We start from the raw sequence: 17295 nt of genomic DNA, 5'->3' as shown, positions 1-17295 counted from the left end.
TATAAAATAGCAAATCTTTGTTCACATTTCTAATAATGAGAGTAGAGATGGCAATTTCAGAATGACAGGCCTTTCTACGTTGTGCAAATAAAGGCTGGAAATAGTGTTTCAGGGTAAAAAAGGATCTATTCAAAAAGTTCCAGTCTACATGCGTGAATGATGGCAAAATCATATCTGTTATGGGAAATCTTCTAATTGTTACAATGGGAGCAGTCTTTGCATGTCCAAAGGAAGACTAAGTCATTTTATCTCCGAGAGTTTATTATCTCCCTTAGAAAAAAAAAAAAAGTCTGAGTCCGCTTTAAGCCCAGTTCTCTGTGTACCAGCTCCCTTTAACAAAACATTCCAACAAGAAAAAGAGTCCTGTAGCTGGCAAAAAGGACTTCCACTGAAGCATGTGAATTAAAAGCTTGTAAGGAGGCAGGGAATGTCTGACAGGAATATATTGCACAACCCAGATACTATCTAACATTTCTTCACGATAGAAAGATCTGCTTATCCCTCCTTCACGCCTATGTGTGTGGTTTAAATCTGTCTGCCCCTGTAATTAAAGCCACCTGACTCGCTGTGAATTAGAACTGCATTTACTGTATGAGCTCCAGGGCTTCCAGGTCTCTAGTGCACAGTGCCTGCAGGACTTAGAGGGATCAGAAGCAAAGCAAGCCTGGCTCCATCCCAGCCAGCAGCACTGTGCAGGCAGCTCTCTCTGAGGAAAGATATTTCCTCGTCGTTTTTTTTTTTCTGCAGGAGGCCTAGCTGAAGGAAAAAAACAACATCTGGTCTTTGAAGGACAGTGAAGTAGTGTTAATACGCCATTTCTCAAGTCATGACTGTGGGGGCTACATGTAATTTCCTGATGACTCAATCGCCAGGGCAGGATTATAGGTATCAATAATGTAGGGGAACTGAATTTGAAAATTATTTTCTCAGCTGACACACAGTGTTGATTGTCTTGCATGGCCATGACTTTAATTAAAGTCAGAGCTTATTTTTGTGCTTACTGCTACTAAGGCAGCTGGCATATAGATGGGGATTTTTTGAGGTTTTTTTGTTCTGTTTTCTGTGCTCCTGGAAATGAAAGCTGAGTCAATTTACTAGCTGAGCCTTAGCACTTACACAAAGGGGAGAGGTTGCTGTGGGTAGCAATGAGACTTACCTTACTATCATGCCACTGATTTCTCTCAGAATAACTATTTTGTCTTGCCCTCCGCTGGGAAGAGCAAAGATAGACTGTACCAAAAACTACTGTCAATATTGCAAGAGTGCTTGCTGGCCACAGTGCTGAGCTGGCATCCACAATCTGAAGCATTTTGTATTTGTGAGCTTTGCAATCATCTCTTTTTGTAAAATGTACTGCCATCTACTTCCCACAGGGAAAATGGTATAAGTAGAGAAATTCCAAGTGATATGGGTAAAAGGAGGCCTCTCTCAAATGTAAGGCAGCTCTTAGCACCCTCTAACCAGCTGCAGCTTCCTTCTATCACCCACTCGTCTTTTAGATCAATAACCTTTCAGGTCTAAGGTGATACTTTATTACAGGTTTTATTACAGCAGCCCAGTACCTTCTATTTGCTTGAACAGGTAAAGTAAAAAATAGGTTGTTATTATTAAGCTTATGATGGCATAAGCAGTATTGTATACTCCAACAGGAAGCACTTCTTGGCCAGAAAAAGAGTAGAGCAAAGCTGATCAGTGTGGCTGTTTATTTCTCAAGCTGAAGGACTGATTTACAGTGAGACATTAATCATAACATTTACAGCTTTTCCATGAAACACACCATAATGTGATTCATGTAACTAAATGCAACGGAAAATCAAAGAGCAACCTGTAAAAAATGTCAGTAAACAAACTAAAATGCAGAGGACTCCTTCATTTTATAACAATTAAATTGCCTCCTTTCCATTTCGTTCAAAAATAAATGCCATCATAAATATGCTCTTGGGGATGACAAAGATGATGTCTTAAAGAAAGAAAAACTTTTTTCTCTGATGTTATGTGGAGCAGATAGAAAGGAAGAGCAGAAGAGTACTTCCACTTGATGCCAGAACTTTTAGACAACAAGGATTCTTTTCCAAGCATTCATATCCACCTTGCAAACATGACTATGCTTTGTACTGTTGTTTTGCTGCCAGATATCCCCATTTATGAAATATCTCTTGATCAAAAAAAACAACCTCCCATCATCAAAGCCACAATGGTACATACATAATAAGCCATTAGTTCTCAGCATAAGCATCACTGAAATCATATAACTCAAATTGCACTAATGGTATCCGCAGGCTTCATTCTCTGCTATTTTGGATTTGATATATTTATTTCCTTGTGAACAGAGGATGTGATGTGTATAGGGGAAATTTATCAACTTTTGCGCCCACTTTTGCCTCACCCTAGAGAAAGTGTTAAAGACTAAATAAAGAGTAAAGCATGGGAAAAGAAAACCAAAGTCTGTTTCTATTAGACACAGCTCATCCGTAAGAGATTCTTCATCCTTTAGCCCAATATGCATCAGCTTTACCCACAGGATCCAGTAGATTGATCCAATGTCTATCAACTGCATGGTCTTTAGACCAGAAGCTTGCTCCATGCTGAGCCAAAGACTGCACTATAACATGGGGATTTGTCTGATAAACATCACTTCAGCTCCTTTCACACAATCCATTTGGTCACTGACATAGTTACAGCAGTCTTGGCAACTGCTTCCGTGTACCTCTAGAAAACTGTTCTACAACTATTTTCCTATAGCTTTATCTTGCACAGCCCAGCAAGACATAGGTTTTTTTTCAAGTACCAACCACAAAGCCACAAAGGCAATTTATATCATTCCATTTCATCCTGTTGGTTAAGATGTCCTACTACATCCAGCCTCTGTCTCCACTCATCTATGCATGCCAACAGAGCATATGCTTGCTCTGCAATGAGCTATGTTGCAATGCCATGCTGGTTGAGCAGCTGTATGGCCAGACAACTCCAGACTCCTTACAAGGCTCATCTCAGATCTGGGGATAACGAAAAAGATAAATTTGAGGATCTCAAACATCACAGAATAAGATCAACTCAGGAAAAGGATCTGGGGACAATGTTGATTTGGTGCTTGAGTTTCTAGTTTTTTAATAATATTTGATGTGTCATTTATGCAGTGAAATGCATCACATCATCTAATATATTGGGGTTTTTAACAGTACTAAACCAAAGTTAACTTTAATCTTACCAGTGAAATGCCACAGTTAGCCAATTAATCTTTTATTTTCCAGTATCTGTTCTTCTTCGTAGAAATGAAATTGCCATAAACATATTTTAATAAGAATCACTATCAGTTTATATCAGTTCTGCTATGTTTTCACCTGCAGCAAAACCTTCTCAAAGCTCATCTTTACTGCTGATTGACTTCCACCAGTCTCATTTTCTAACCAGCAGATGAACTCCATCTGTATTCTAGTACTTAGAAAGGCTGAGACCCTACTACAAAAATTGTCAAACTAAAGCTTCAATTCTGAAATCAACTCCATCTAGTTGAACATTTCTACAAATTCAGTGTCTGAATATTCTTACATGGACTCAGCTACTGGATCATGCCTGTTTTAATGAGTGTATTATATGAAAGGAAGTGATAAGGGTACACGTGAAGATTACATTAAATCAGTCACTCTTTTTAATGAATGTAAAGAAAACAAAGCAACACCTTTTTTCAGTTGGTGGTTTCTTGTTATTACACACTTCTGAGAATTACTAAGTATTCTTTTTTTCCTAGAAGCCAGAGATCTACAGTGCACCGCATTATTTACAATTATTTTCATATGGTAACAGATTATCTTTTTCTTTTACAGGTAAAGATTTTCAACAGAAGTCCATAGACCAACACAAAGTAAAAAATCTTACTCCTGTACGGAACAGCCTAGCTCCCATACCTAGCCACTGTGCTCACAAAAGTAAGTACAGGCAAGTCTCAGTTACAGTATCATACTGTTTGCCTCCATCACTGGCACCCGAGGGCTTGAAAGAGGTTTCATGTTCCTTTTTCACAGCATCATAGAATGGCTGAGGTTGGAAGGCACCTTTGGAGACTGTCTAGCCCACCCCCCTGCCCAGAGAGAGGTCACCTACAGCAGGTTGCTCAGGATCACATCCAGTTAAGTTTTGAATACCTCTAGGGATGGGGACTACACAACTTCTCTGGCCAACCTGTCCAGTGTTTGACCACCCTCAGAGTTAAGAAGTTTCTTCTTACTTATTTGTGCCATTGACTCTTTTCCCTTCATAGGACACCACTGAGAAGAGTCTGCGTCCCTCTTCATTACTCCCTCCAATCAGGCATTTATACATATTGACAAGATCCCCTGAGCTGCCTTCTCTTCTCAAGGCTGAACAGTATGAACAGGCTGAAGAGCTCTTTCAGCCTCCCCTTTGAGGTTGGACACTCCAATCCCTTAATCATCTCCATCATCCTTCATTGGACTTGCTCCAATATGTCCATGTCTCTCTTGTACTGGACACAGCACTCCAGATGTGTCTCACCAGTAGAGGGGAAGGATCACCTCCCACAATCTGCTGGCAGCGCTTTTCCTAATGCAGCCCCGGATACTGTTGGCTGTCTTTTCTGCGAGGGCACATTGTAGCCCTTGTTCAGCTGTTGTCTATCAGGGCCCCCAGGTCCCTTTCTGACAAGCTCCTTTCCAGCTGTTTGATCCTCAGCATGTATAGATGTAGGGAGTTATTCCTCCCCAGGTGCAGGACTTTACATTTCCCGTTGTAAGAGTCTTGTCCATCCATTTCTCCAGCCTGTCAAGGTCTCTCTGAATGGCAGCACACCCATCTGCTCTATCAGCCACTCCTCCCAGGTTCATATCATTTGCAAACATGCAGAAGGTGCACTCCACCTCATTGTCCAAGTGACTAATGAAGACTTTAACTAATATTAGCCCCAGTATCAACTCCTGGGATATTCCACTAGTGACTGGCCCACCTCCAGCTGGACTTTGTGCTGCTGATCACAACCCTTTTCCCCAATGAGTTTCATAGATTTGGCCTAGTAGAAGCAATGTACATCAACACAGAGGAGAGTTGGTTCTACATTTGTTTTCTAGAGCAGAGGCGACTGGAATTCTCAGACACAGGATTTTTCACTCTCATAAAGTAACACGGTGGCTTACAATATGTAAAGAGATGGATGACAACACCCTAATGACTGCCACGGCAGAAAAAAGGTTGGATATGTGAGATGAAAGCCAGGATAAGGAATGACTTTGCAGATAGTATGAAAAATATCATGCCACTGATTTTTGTGTCCTTTTGCTAGCAAAAATTAGAAGAGAATTAGAACAAGATCATGAGGTTTCCACAAACATTGTCATTTTATGAATGTTGCATAGGTTAAAATGTGTTCTATCTCTCTCTGTCTTAAGCACAGTGGATAGACTAGCTTTTACAGGAGAATGGGAATAATCCATTTCTCTCATTATAACAGCAACTGGTTTGCGTAGCTTAACATACGAGCTAAAATAAAGGGAGTGTGAGAGCAGCAGCCTCTTTTTCCTCTGCGCGTTCAGCCAGCTCCTCGCTCCCAAGGCAGTAAGAAGCAAGGTCTGAAGAGCAGGGAAAGCCTCGCCCCGCTCCCACAGCCCCAGCAGTGTCAAGACTTGGTGTCCCAGGCTGGATCCAGCCAGCGACTGGCGTGTTCTTCACATACAAACACTAGCCCTACTCTCAGCAGTGTCCTGCCCTCGCATTCTTGTGCTCCACTAAGCGCAAATCCCCCAGTCTATTTTGGATAAGGACTTGCAGTTCACTATTTGTTGTCCTGCAGATCAGCCAGGTCCTAAAACATTCACATTTCAGAGCTAAATTTAAGACTCATTGCCTCTTGTGATCTGAGTTTCAGAAGCAATTCTGCAGCTCTAACAATATTACTAAAAGCGAAACAGCAGAGGTAGCTTTGTAAGGAACGTCAGATTGGGTAGGGGAAATACAGAATCCTGCACTGCTGCTGCAAAGTAAATTACAGAGGAAGAAGAAAAGTAGAGATACGTGGAATACTGGGGTATTGTCCCTCTGCTCAGAGGACAGAAAATAATCTGTTTTCAAAACCCTGTCTCCAGGTCTTCTATTTTTAAGCTTTCTACTAATGTTCCCTGTATCTTCTAGTAAAAACATAGTTGTAAGCAAAATTCTAAAAAAAAAAAAAAAATCATTTCATAATCACTGGTGTTCTTGCAATAATTCATACAAACAGCCAGGATTTTAGTTCTACTCTCATGCCAAAACCTGTGTTTTACAAATAAGATGCAATTATGACAGTTAATAATCATGATTTAATTAACTAACACAGCACATTTATCCAGGTGCTATTACTGCTTCAACATCAGTTCAAGACAATAACAGAAAAGCAAAATTATTTGCAAAATAGATTACATTTCGTGTTTGTTAACACAAATGACACGTTTGATCCTGGAGCTTTCCAAATAAGCGTTTCAGAGCCAAGATTTCACTCATCCTCTATCCAGCCCTAAAAATACTACTGTTCTGAACGCAGCGTTTATCCAGGCAAATGACTCCAGCACAAAGCTTCAGTATAAACATTTGTGTTTCTCTAATATTTTTGTTACACAAGATGTGTGTTAAAAACATGCAACAAAGCCAGTGGATAAAAAAAGCAACCAGGGAGCTAGAACAATAAAATAAGCATAAATTAGAAAGAGAACTGAAACTACTCAGAGATTAACAGAAAGAAGAAACGTCTCCCAAAAAAGGAAGGGCAATGAAAAAAAGGGAAGAGATGTTTTAATCTCTGAGCAAAAACATTTAAAAAATACAAGTTAGAAAAAGGACGAGAGGAATGGAACAGTAGACTAGGAAAAGAGCACTTGAGTGACGATAAACCACAGTTTATAAACTCCCACCCTCCAGATGTTACCAGGGCCAAAGAGGTCCCTCACATGGCTTCTTGAGTAGCCTCAGCACAGCCTGGCATCTCTGTTATTCTGCATGGTGCTGCTCCACCCTCAGCACACCCTCAGCACACCCCTTCTTTCTCTTCACACGACTCTCCCAAGACACCTGGAAAACAGGCTTACAACTATCACACACCAGTCACACAATGCCAGAATAATTTTCCAAACAAATATGGGACTTCTAGAGAACTCTCTGCTGCTCTCACTTCTTCACGTGGCTTGGACAAAACAAAACAAAACCCAACCAACCAAAACAAAAAAAACCCCAAACCCAGGAAAAAAAATATTTCTACAGGTCATTTAACAATATTTTCTGGGGATCAGTGGTTGTTTTTGCTGTTATTGATCATGATTTGAAGTTTCTTCTTTCCCAAGTTAACAGCTAAGGATTCCACAAAGCACTCTCCTCTCTGCAAAGGGCTGCCCTGATCCACTGTTTGCAATAGGAAGAGAGCCTAAGAGTCATCCGTTCTGCTGAGTAGTACATACTCTTTGGGCAGTGCCTCCCTGACAGCCGTATTCTTGCCTCTGCAGTTTGTAATAGCAGCCACTCGAGAGTCACTATTGGAAAAAGGCTCCCTGAATTAGTAGATCTTATTGTATCACTAGGTCTTTGTTAGCTGACTCTGCCCTCTGAACGTGAGTGATTACTGGTGCTTTTGCTGTATATAGCTTCTGGATGTTCAGCAACCAGCCATCTCTCACAGACCCTAGTGCTGGGTTCAGGCTCATGTGTTTCAATCCATTAACTAATACCAGTTATTGTATGTATTATTTCAAAGCCATCCATGTACCAGTCCTGAAATCCTTACTGAATATCCTAAACTGAGTACAGTATGTAGGACTAGGTGGAAAGCATTGATGTGATGTTCAGATGGTGTTTTTTACTTCTTTGAATGAGCATGGGTTTGTGATGGCTACCGGGTGATGGGGGTGAAGTTAAACTCACTGCTTTTGTTCTACTTAAACCCATCATTAGGGCTTATCTAGTACCTAAAGTGTTCTGGAGATACTTCACACAGTTGTAAACTTTGAAGGCATGAACATATGCCTGTGCTCCAAAGAGGGAAACAAGTGAGCCTATCAATATGCACGTGGTTTATATACCAAAATTCCAAAGAACTCAAAGCATTCTACCATGTGCCAGAAAACAAATGGGCTCATTTATCGTATTTCACCCTGCCTGATTCACAAAAAATCAATACAAACTAAAGCAAAGTATTAATGTTGGGGTTTTTTTCATGGAAAGGAGATCTAAGTGATTTCCTGAACTTCTGAACATGAATGAACCTTGAGTATGACCCGTGAAGTACTCTACATTGGCAAAGGCCAGACAGCTGTAGTAAACACTGCCTGCTCAAGGCCATCACAGCTTGAATTGTACTGAAATTAGCATGAAAAGAAAAGAAAAAAAAATTACCAATTTTTAAAATCCTGTCTATAAAGATTCTGCTTTGCCCCAAATATATGCCTGGTGAATCTTAAATTACGGCTCCTGATAAATAAATAATGAATGATGAAATAAGTATATAGCATATGGTACTGAGGAACATGGCAAGGAAAACTTCATCTTCTTTTGCACAATGTATATAGTAAAAAAACACATCGATGTAAAGCTCTTCCAGTGCCCACTGCAGACACTAGAGAGGTAACATTTGTTTTCAGCAGGACAAATTTTTGACTTATTAATTATATACTAGATAAATCTACAGACGCAGAAGGGCTTGCATGACAAGACTCATGTGCTTCTGCTTTGCCAAAGCACAGAAGCTTCAGGGTTTCTGCTTGAACTTCTTCAATATATTTCTGACTTACTTTCTATTCTACAGCCCTCAGGAAACTCCATCCGCTACTCTACCTATAAGTTCCTCAAATGTGCTTAATGCTTAGTTTGGTTTAGGTATTTTTTCTAAGATCAAGATTGACTTGTAAGGTCCAGCTTATCACAGGTGCATTGACTGCAGCAGTTACTCAGTTCATACCAATTGATTATGTGGTCTGTTACTTCTAATAAAAATTAGTTCATTTATCAGTTTATCCTATATTAAAATGGTCCAAATCTAGATTAACTTCAGATGTATCTCTGGAATTACACATGATTTTCATAGGGTTAAGAGAGAATACTCTTCTCCATTCCTCATTTCTGTAGAATTTCCCTGAACCTGCACCAGGAAAATTTCTGTCAGAAAATATGAAAAGGGAATAATCAAAGGGGTTGCCAGGAAAAAAGCAACCATGAACACTCAGGTTTTCATTGGAGTTGACTAGTGTCATGGTTTACCACCAGTCAGTAACTAAGCACCACGCAGCCACTCACTCACCCTCCAGCCCCCCAGTTGGACGGGGAGGAGAATGGAAAAAACCTCATGGGTTCAGATAGACAGTTTAATAGGATAACAAAGACATATAATAATAACAATAATTAAAAAATAACATGATAAGATAAGATAAGATATGCACAAATGCAATTGCTCACCACATGCAGAAAAAAATAACCTGATGCCCAGTGTGCTTCTGAGCAGTGATGTCGCCTCTCAGCTAGTTTCCCCAGCTATATCCTGAGCATGATGCTATACGGCAGGGAATGTCCCTTTGGCCAACCTAGGCCAGCTGTCCTGGCTGTGCTCTCCCAGCTTCTTGTGCACCTGGCAGGGCGTGAGAACCTGCAAAGTCCTTGACTTAGTGTAGGCACTACAACTACCTAGCAGCAACTAAAAATATCAGTGTGTTATCAACACTAGTCTCATCCTAAATCCAAAACACAGCACTAGACCAGCTGCTAGGAGGAAGAGTAACTCTATCCCAGATGAAACCACGATGGTTTCCACACCTTATTTCATACCATTTACATCATGCCCAGGTCCTATACTTCCCAATAGATTCCAGTTAATCACCATCACTTTTCTTGTCTTTTGATATCATTTCCTTACTCTATAGGCCATCACACACAGATATCATTCCCTTACTCTATAGGCCATCCCTCTCAAATGTCCATTGAGTTCATTTAGTCCATGACTTCAGGCTCCATCTGTCATAACAGTTTCTCAGGGCAGGAGAGATGGTGTGTGGTGGTGGATTGTTACATGCTGCATCCGGAGGTCGTAGCTGATGTATCTGGTGCAGCCCATGCCCACGGTCTGCAGGTTGAAGATGTCAATCTTGAGGAAGTTGCTAGGCGCTCGTTGCTGAAGTCAGTTCTGGTTTCATCACCTCTGCACATTGCTTAGTTTCATCAAAGTTCATTCTTTATTAGTCTGGGTGATTCTTACTGTAATACTGTTACCATGGCATACCGCAATCACAGTAGTGATGACATATGCATTATTATGTAGCAATTAACATCACACAAGTCAATTCATTGGCTATTGTCACCCAAAATCAAATCTCCTTGAGGTACACATTGGACTGTCCCATCCTTCGGCATCACCCACCAAGTCCACCCAGGTCCTTGAGCAAAAGCAATCCCACAGATGGGTTTGCCTTTGCCCGAGGCCGGAGTAACCCAGACTGTCTTCCCTAACATATTCTTCATGTGCGCTACAGGGTCTTTATCCCCTTCTACAGGGTGTAAAAGTTTTGACTGGGCAGGGCCAGCTAGATTAGTAGACTCCCTCAGTGTTGACTATACCAGGTGGCCTTTGCTAAATGTGTATCCCAATATTTGAGGGTCCCACCACCCATTGCTCTTGGTGTAGTCTTTAACAGCCCATTGTAGCATGTGATTTTCCCACAGGACTTGCTTTTCAAGGCCCAGGATAGTGTTGTGGATGGTGGCATGGGACATGGGATATGTTTCCAGCCATCTGGTGGTTGCTTCCACCATTGTAAGCACATGGCACTTGCCTTGGCAGGTTTGTGGGAGTGTGATATAATCAATCTGCCAGGCCTCGCCACATTTATATTTTAGCCATCGTCCTCCATACCTTTAAGACTTTAACCGCTTGGCTTGTTTGATCGCAGCGCATGTTTCACATTCATGGATAATTTGTGCAATAGTGACCATGGTCAAGTCCACCCCTTGATCATGAGCCCGTCTATATGTTGCATCTCTTCCTTGATGGCCTGAGGTGTCATGGGCCCACTGAGCTATAAATAATTCACCCTTATGTTGCCAGTCCAAATCCACCTGAGCATCTTCAATCCTGGCAGCCTGATCCACCTGCTGGTTGTCTTGATGTTTCTCAGTGACCCCACTCTTGGGTACGTGGGCATCTACGTGACGTACTTTTACAGTTAGGTTCTCTAGCCGGGCAGCACTATCTTGCCACACTGGTGCAGCCCAGATGGGTTTGCCTCTGTGCTGCCAGTTGCTCTGCTTCCATTGCTGTAACCACCCCCACAGGGCATTGGCCACCATCCATGAGTCAGTAAAGAGACGGAGCTCCTGCCACTTGTCTCATTCAGCAATGTCTAAAGCCAGCCGGATGGCTTTCACCTCTGCAAACTAACTTCAACAGCTTCTGTGACTCACTGTGTAGGACTCCACACAGCAGCCTTCCACCTCCAATGCTTTCCCACAGTGTGACAGGACCCATCAGTGAATAGGGCATACTACTTCTCATTTTCTGGTAGTTTATTATATGGTAGGGCCTCTTCAGCACGTCACCTCCTCTGGCAATACTGCAAAATCTTTGCCTTCTGGCCAGTCCATGATCACTTCCAAGATTCCTGGGCGACTGGGGTTTCCTATTTGAGCCTGTTGTGTGATCAGTGCAACCCACTGGTGCTCCAGGTGAAGCACTATACCAGCTCCTAGAAAGAAAATTAACATTATCCCAGCCGAAACCAGGACAACTGGCTGAGACGGTCACCTTTTGAACAGAGTGCTTTACAGCAGGATTCTCCCTGCATGTGAAAAAACAGGACACAAACATGATACCAATCTGAGGACAAGTGGTTGGCTCAGAGAATGGTTTTTAATATTTGACCACTAGGAAGCATTTGTGGTTAGTTGCAAGGAATGAAGCCAGCGAAATAAAGAATCCAAATAACCTTCTTGAAACTGCCATGACTAGTAAGATGAAACTCAAACTATAACATCTCAGAGGAAAACATTAATAGCCTCTCATATATTCATCACAAAAGATGCAGGTGGAAGGAAATTACAGATGGAAAGAGAATGCAACCATGGAAAAAAATAATGGGAAAAATTGCAAGAAAGATTCTGTAGCCAAAACAGAGATGGTTTTAACTCCAGTAGGGAACTCTTCATATGGTTAAACTGAAAAACCCAAACTGTTCATATACAAAGAGCTTGTGAATAAAATGGAGAATTAAATGAAAATAAGCTAATGCAATTCACAATAAATTCCAAGGCAGAGAAAAATAGGTCTACAATTAAGGTTTTGAATTCTCCTTTCTAAAAAATAGGAAATTAGTTAATGAGTTGCCTGAATGAAGGAGCTTGAGGATTTCCGTTTAGAGAAGATATAGAACTATATTCACTTCAAAGCACAAACACTGTTACACTGCTGAGTGTGAAGGGAGATTAACAATGATCTAAATCCACAGTTTCTTACAAGACTGCTGACATACATGAGACACAGAAGAGCTGGGCTCTTGTGTTTTAGTGCGGTTCTTCATAAGCAACAGGGTATTGGGCTACTTTTGTCACCTGTGACTTGCAGAGCATATGTGGACCTACCTTCATGATTGACTGTGCCAAGAGTAACCTAGACACAGTGTCCCATGTTCTTCCATTTCATCTTCCAAAGATTTTGATCAGAATTTATCCTGGATAATCCAGCGTCCTCCCTCAAAGGTTTTGTTAAAATTAATATATTCCCATGGAACATTTCTGTTTCAGTCAGCCTATGGTTTTTGATGAAAAAATGTCTTGAGGAAATCTCTCCAAACAGACCAAGTGTCCTTCAGACAAACTATAGATTCTCTGCCTATCAAAAGTAAACCTTTGAACTTATCAAGTATTATTGATCACCAAACACAAAGTAAATTGCTTAACACTGGAGTTGTTTTCTTCAGTTGAAGATTAGTCCTGCCAGGGTTTTACAATTTTTTTCCTCTTATTTTGATCACATTTTTCAACACACACAACAAAAGACTACACACAACACAAGACAATCAACAGTTCAAAGAAAGTAGCAAACTCATTTGTAAAAATGTCATGGTTCTCACTTTCTGTGCACTCTTTTTTTTTTTTCCCTCTAGTTCAGCTACCATCTCAGGGTGCTAAGAAGTTTAAGTCCCTCCCTTTAAATTCTCTAAGGACTGATGCAGTTATTCTCCCACCAGCCCCAACCTCCAGATCCCAGAAAAGGGGACATTCTCAGAGTCATTTGCTATGTTCTTTCTTGCCTGGTCTATCTGGAGAGCCTCTGAAACCAAGCCGTGTCCTGCCTGCTATCCCAAGCCAGAAGAAATCTAACCCTGCAGAAGAGCTTGAGAAATTTCTCACCAAACCACACACTAAAAATTAACTCATTACACTGGCCTCAATCAGTTGAAATATATTTAAGAGCTTGTTACAAGATAATTGCACAGTAAAAATCTCATTAATTTGCACTAGTGATGCTCTTGTGAACTGGAGTGTAAGTGAACAAAAAATGAGAAAGGGTAGCACATCACAAAAGCTGCACTGTGTATTTATATAGGCATTTTCATTATAGTTTTCATTTATGATGAAATTGCTAAGTTAATATTTAATGTGCTGTAAAGCTATTTTGTGAATGTAATCCTCATAACATGCAATCTTGTTGCAGCAATGCGCTGTTAAGCCTTTCATAGAAAACAGGAACAAAGAGTAAAATTTTCTGCGTGATTTAGAAGTTGGAATTAGGGAAACATAAATCGACAGGGATTCTCTGTAGTTTGTAAATGCAAAGGTGCTGATTCTGGGGCTGCATGCCATCAAAAATATCTTTTTAAGATTAAAACGATGAGCTCAAAATAAAGGCAGTTCTAGCAAATAAGAGGGTTTGGCTCTTTGTTTTTCACATATTTTCTGCGTTGCATGTTTGTGGGTTTTGTGAATTCAACAAGCTGAAAAAGTACAATGCAACAATAATCCCTGTGGGTCAGACAGGGCTATAGCACACACTTCGAGACTGTTCATTGCACTGACATAATTATGTCTCTTTCATTTAGTTCTTCATATTCCTCATTGACAAAAATGCAATTTTGTATTGTTATTTTCCTAAAACAAGGATTGCACAGTCCTGACTTACTAGGAATTAGTTCATCGCCTTGATCACTGAACTGAAGAAGGAAATCTACCTAGACTGCTGTTCAGTCAAGAGCCTTGGCAAGTGCTATAAGCCTTTGACTAAACATTTCACAAGACTGTCCTTTCCTAGACGCCAACAAAGATGCCAGCCTCTGCTTGCTTCAGGATTCTTATCTAAACCTTGCTGCTATTGTCCTGGAGGCTTCCTCACTTCTGATTACGGAGGGGCTGTGGGCATTACCGTGGGGGGTGGGGGGAGGGAGGGAGTAGCCCCCCTTTGTCAGCCCTTCTGTATCACCATTGATAGTAAACCTGTCCTACATTACCTCTACCTCAGCAGCTCACTCAACCATGGCATTTCTGTTTATCTCTAGATAAATATTTTATTAGCTGTACAAACATTTCTTTTGCTGTGTCACAGTAAAAGACAAGCCTGACGTGAAAGAGAACATAATCATATCCCAGTAGCTTCAGTTTCCAATTTCCTTGCAGTAATGACTGTAAATAGAAGGATGGCTGGTGGCTGTCACAGACAGTCCCAGAAAGAAAAAAGCAGAGCACAACAACAGCTGCTTTAATGTAACACAGGGAAGAAGGAACTTTTGCACACAAATAAAAGGATATTTTATTTTCAAACATCTAATCCAAATGTCAGGGTATAAAGCTCAAATTCAACAAGTGATGTAAAACTTCTTGCTGAAATCCGTGAGAATAAAAAGCTCATGTGCTTGCGTCTGACAGGCAACCTAGTCCTGAGGCTAGACATAAAAAGTACTGCCTGACAGAAGCATGCTCTGTTAAAGGAAAGAAACAATTCTGGCATGCTCTGTCTTTGCACCTGACCAGTCCTGCTCAGTCCAGCCTCACTGAAAAGTCCAGAGTCCCTCCCACAGTGTAGCAGACCAGTATTTGCTCCACAGGGTCGCTGCCTGAGCTGCTCTGCTCTCCAGAGCCTCTAAGCTTCTCTGCCTTGGAACTCCACCAGTGGCAACCCCAAAATTCAGCCCTTTTGTACCTCTCCCTGTGGCCTCACACGCAAGGCAAGTGGTTCATAAGTCAGCTCCTAGAAACATTCAAGCTTCAGTGCAGACCTTAACCCACTATCAAATGGTACAGAGCAGATGGTTTTGGTGCAGACTGCACAGAGAAGGAGAAACTAATTCATACATCACTGGCTGGCAGCGAATAACCTCTGTGTTAACCCCAAGTGTCAGTATAGACATTATGAGAATGAGGTGTGTCTTCCCAGAGTGAGAGTCCAAAGTAACCACTCTGGCAGAGATTAATTATCTTCAGTTTAACATGCTACTTGGGAATGGGTACAGTGTGTAGAAGGAAGAGAAGAAGAGAAGACAGCAAGGAAATCCCAGTGAGGTCAAATGTTTGTAACTCCATCACCACCCTAGCCCTTTTGAGTGGGTGTGAAAACCGAGCTTTTTGCTATCCACTGGGATGCCTCAAAAGAGGCAGGTTACGTGCTGCAACTCCTTTTTTTCCTTAGCAGAAGGGGATCCTCATTGCTATTATTGGCTTTGAGAGAGGGGGGTGAATCTCTCTCATCTCTTGTGTTACCCTGTCTGCTCAGGGACCAGGAGAGTCCTGGGCTACCTAATGGCAATCATATAAGAGCTGTGGTGGCACCCATTTGTTTGCCTGCTGCGGTTCCATGCTGGAGACAAAGATACTGGAGCAGTCTGTGTTGGCTTCCCATAGAGGCTTGAACAAATTTCAAATGTTTCCAGTATTGCAGCAAGAGAGAAAGGGAGAGACATTCCCTCACGCCTTAGGCTAGACACTTCCATTCCCAGAAAGGAAGTAATCAGCTTTCTGGTTTTCCTATTCAGCAGTGCTTTGTTAATGGAGCATGGGCAGACAAAGCTGAATAATGAACAATTTTTGATCAAAGATAACACTTTCAAATAACATTCCTTCAAAAATGCAGAATTTTAGATGCAGTCACTTGAAGCTGAAAACACACATTGCCACTGCCTCCTCTCTATATAATCAGTTTGCGTGACCAGAGACATCTGCTAGTTGAATTTTTCTATCATTTCCTCTTTTTTTCCTCATCTTTTTCTAGAAAGGAATGGGTTTTTTTCTGGGTCTCCAACCCAGGAAATAGACTTTTTCAGGAAAGGAATGCAAATCTAATTGCCTGTTTGAAGGTAAGCATAGAATACTGTACTTAGCTGAATAGAGACAGTCTTAAATGCACGGTAATCTGAACTAAGATCAGGTCACTTTTCTTACGTGTTTCTTCTGTAGACTGTCAGTAAAGAAGTAGTTCACAATTTACCAAATACAGATCTTTTAAAAAATAATTCTCATAGAAAGCATTAAAAATTATTCTCAGATATGTTCCCACCAGGAACTATTCTTATCTTTTGGGTTTGATAGCCGAATTCTACAGTAAATAAACAAGTTGAAGTCTTTCACCTCCAGAGGAGAGCAGACTGTAGACTGCAGCATACTGCATAACAAATGAACCAGCACCTACTTAAGCTACACTGACCTCTTGCTCAGACCTTTCCTGGAAGATAATGGCAGGAGACACAATAAAAGACTAACACAGTTGATTAGCAATTGCCAAGAAATGTCTGGTCAGTAGGTCATGGCAGAGGGGGTTTTTTTCCTCTGTCTGGTGATTAAATACCTCTGGCACATTCTTCTGTGGCACTAGTTGAGTCTTAACTCATAGAGTGTTGCAGTACTCAGGTGTCTGGGGAGTTTGGCTTGGCACAGAGAGCTAAGAATATATATATACAGGATACATTTTCTGACCAAAACACAATATACTTTCTTACTGGAACACACTCTACATTCCATATAACATTCTTATGAAAAGAATTTAAAAAACATTTTAAACAATTTAAAAACAATTTTAAAAATGGTGCAGTCTTTATTCCAGTGGATCATTTACTTATTATACATTGATACTGAATGGAGTGGTCCACTCTTCCAGAAAACTGTGCAGGAGGTTAGCATTAGTCCATTATTTAAAATAGAGAAAAATATTAATATATAAAACAAAGTATTGTCCATTGTTACGGGGATCTTTCAAAGCCTGTTCTATTGATGAGCAGAGTATCTGATGAGCAGGTTAATTTTCTTGTACAAATACCTAAAGAGGAAGCTATATCTTCTAAAATCCAGTCCTAATAAAGCATT

The 17295-nt window shown here is 40.9% G+C and overlaps 1 protein-coding gene across 1 annotated transcript in view; it reads left to right on the top strand.

The window, feature by feature from the left end:
- Nucleotides 1-13452, top strand: part of ANKRD55 (ankyrin repeat domain 55) — a 53710-nt gene extending 40258 nt beyond the window's left edge. Inside the window, exons 10-11 of the mRNA XM_054809933.1 lie at nucleotides 3825-3926; nucleotides 13113-13452. Coding sequence (XP_054665908.1) covers nucleotides 3825-3926; nucleotides 13113-13381 — 371 coding nt within the window. The 3' untranslated portion in view covers nucleotides 13382-13452. The remainder of the gene's footprint in view (nucleotides 1-3824; nucleotides 3927-13112) is intronic.
- The last annotated feature ends 3843 nt before the right edge of the window (nucleotides 13453-17295 follow it).

Source organism: Grus americana, chromosome Z (genome assembly GCF_028858705.1).
Source record: "Grus americana isolate bGruAme1 chromosome Z, bGruAme1.mat, whole genome shotgun sequence".
In the NCBI taxonomy this organism is placed as follows: domain Eukaryota; kingdom Metazoa; phylum Chordata; class Aves; order Gruiformes; family Gruidae; genus Grus; species Grus americana.
The sequence above is the reverse complement of the archived record's forward strand: the minus strand, read 5'-3'. Positions and strand labels throughout refer to the sequence as shown.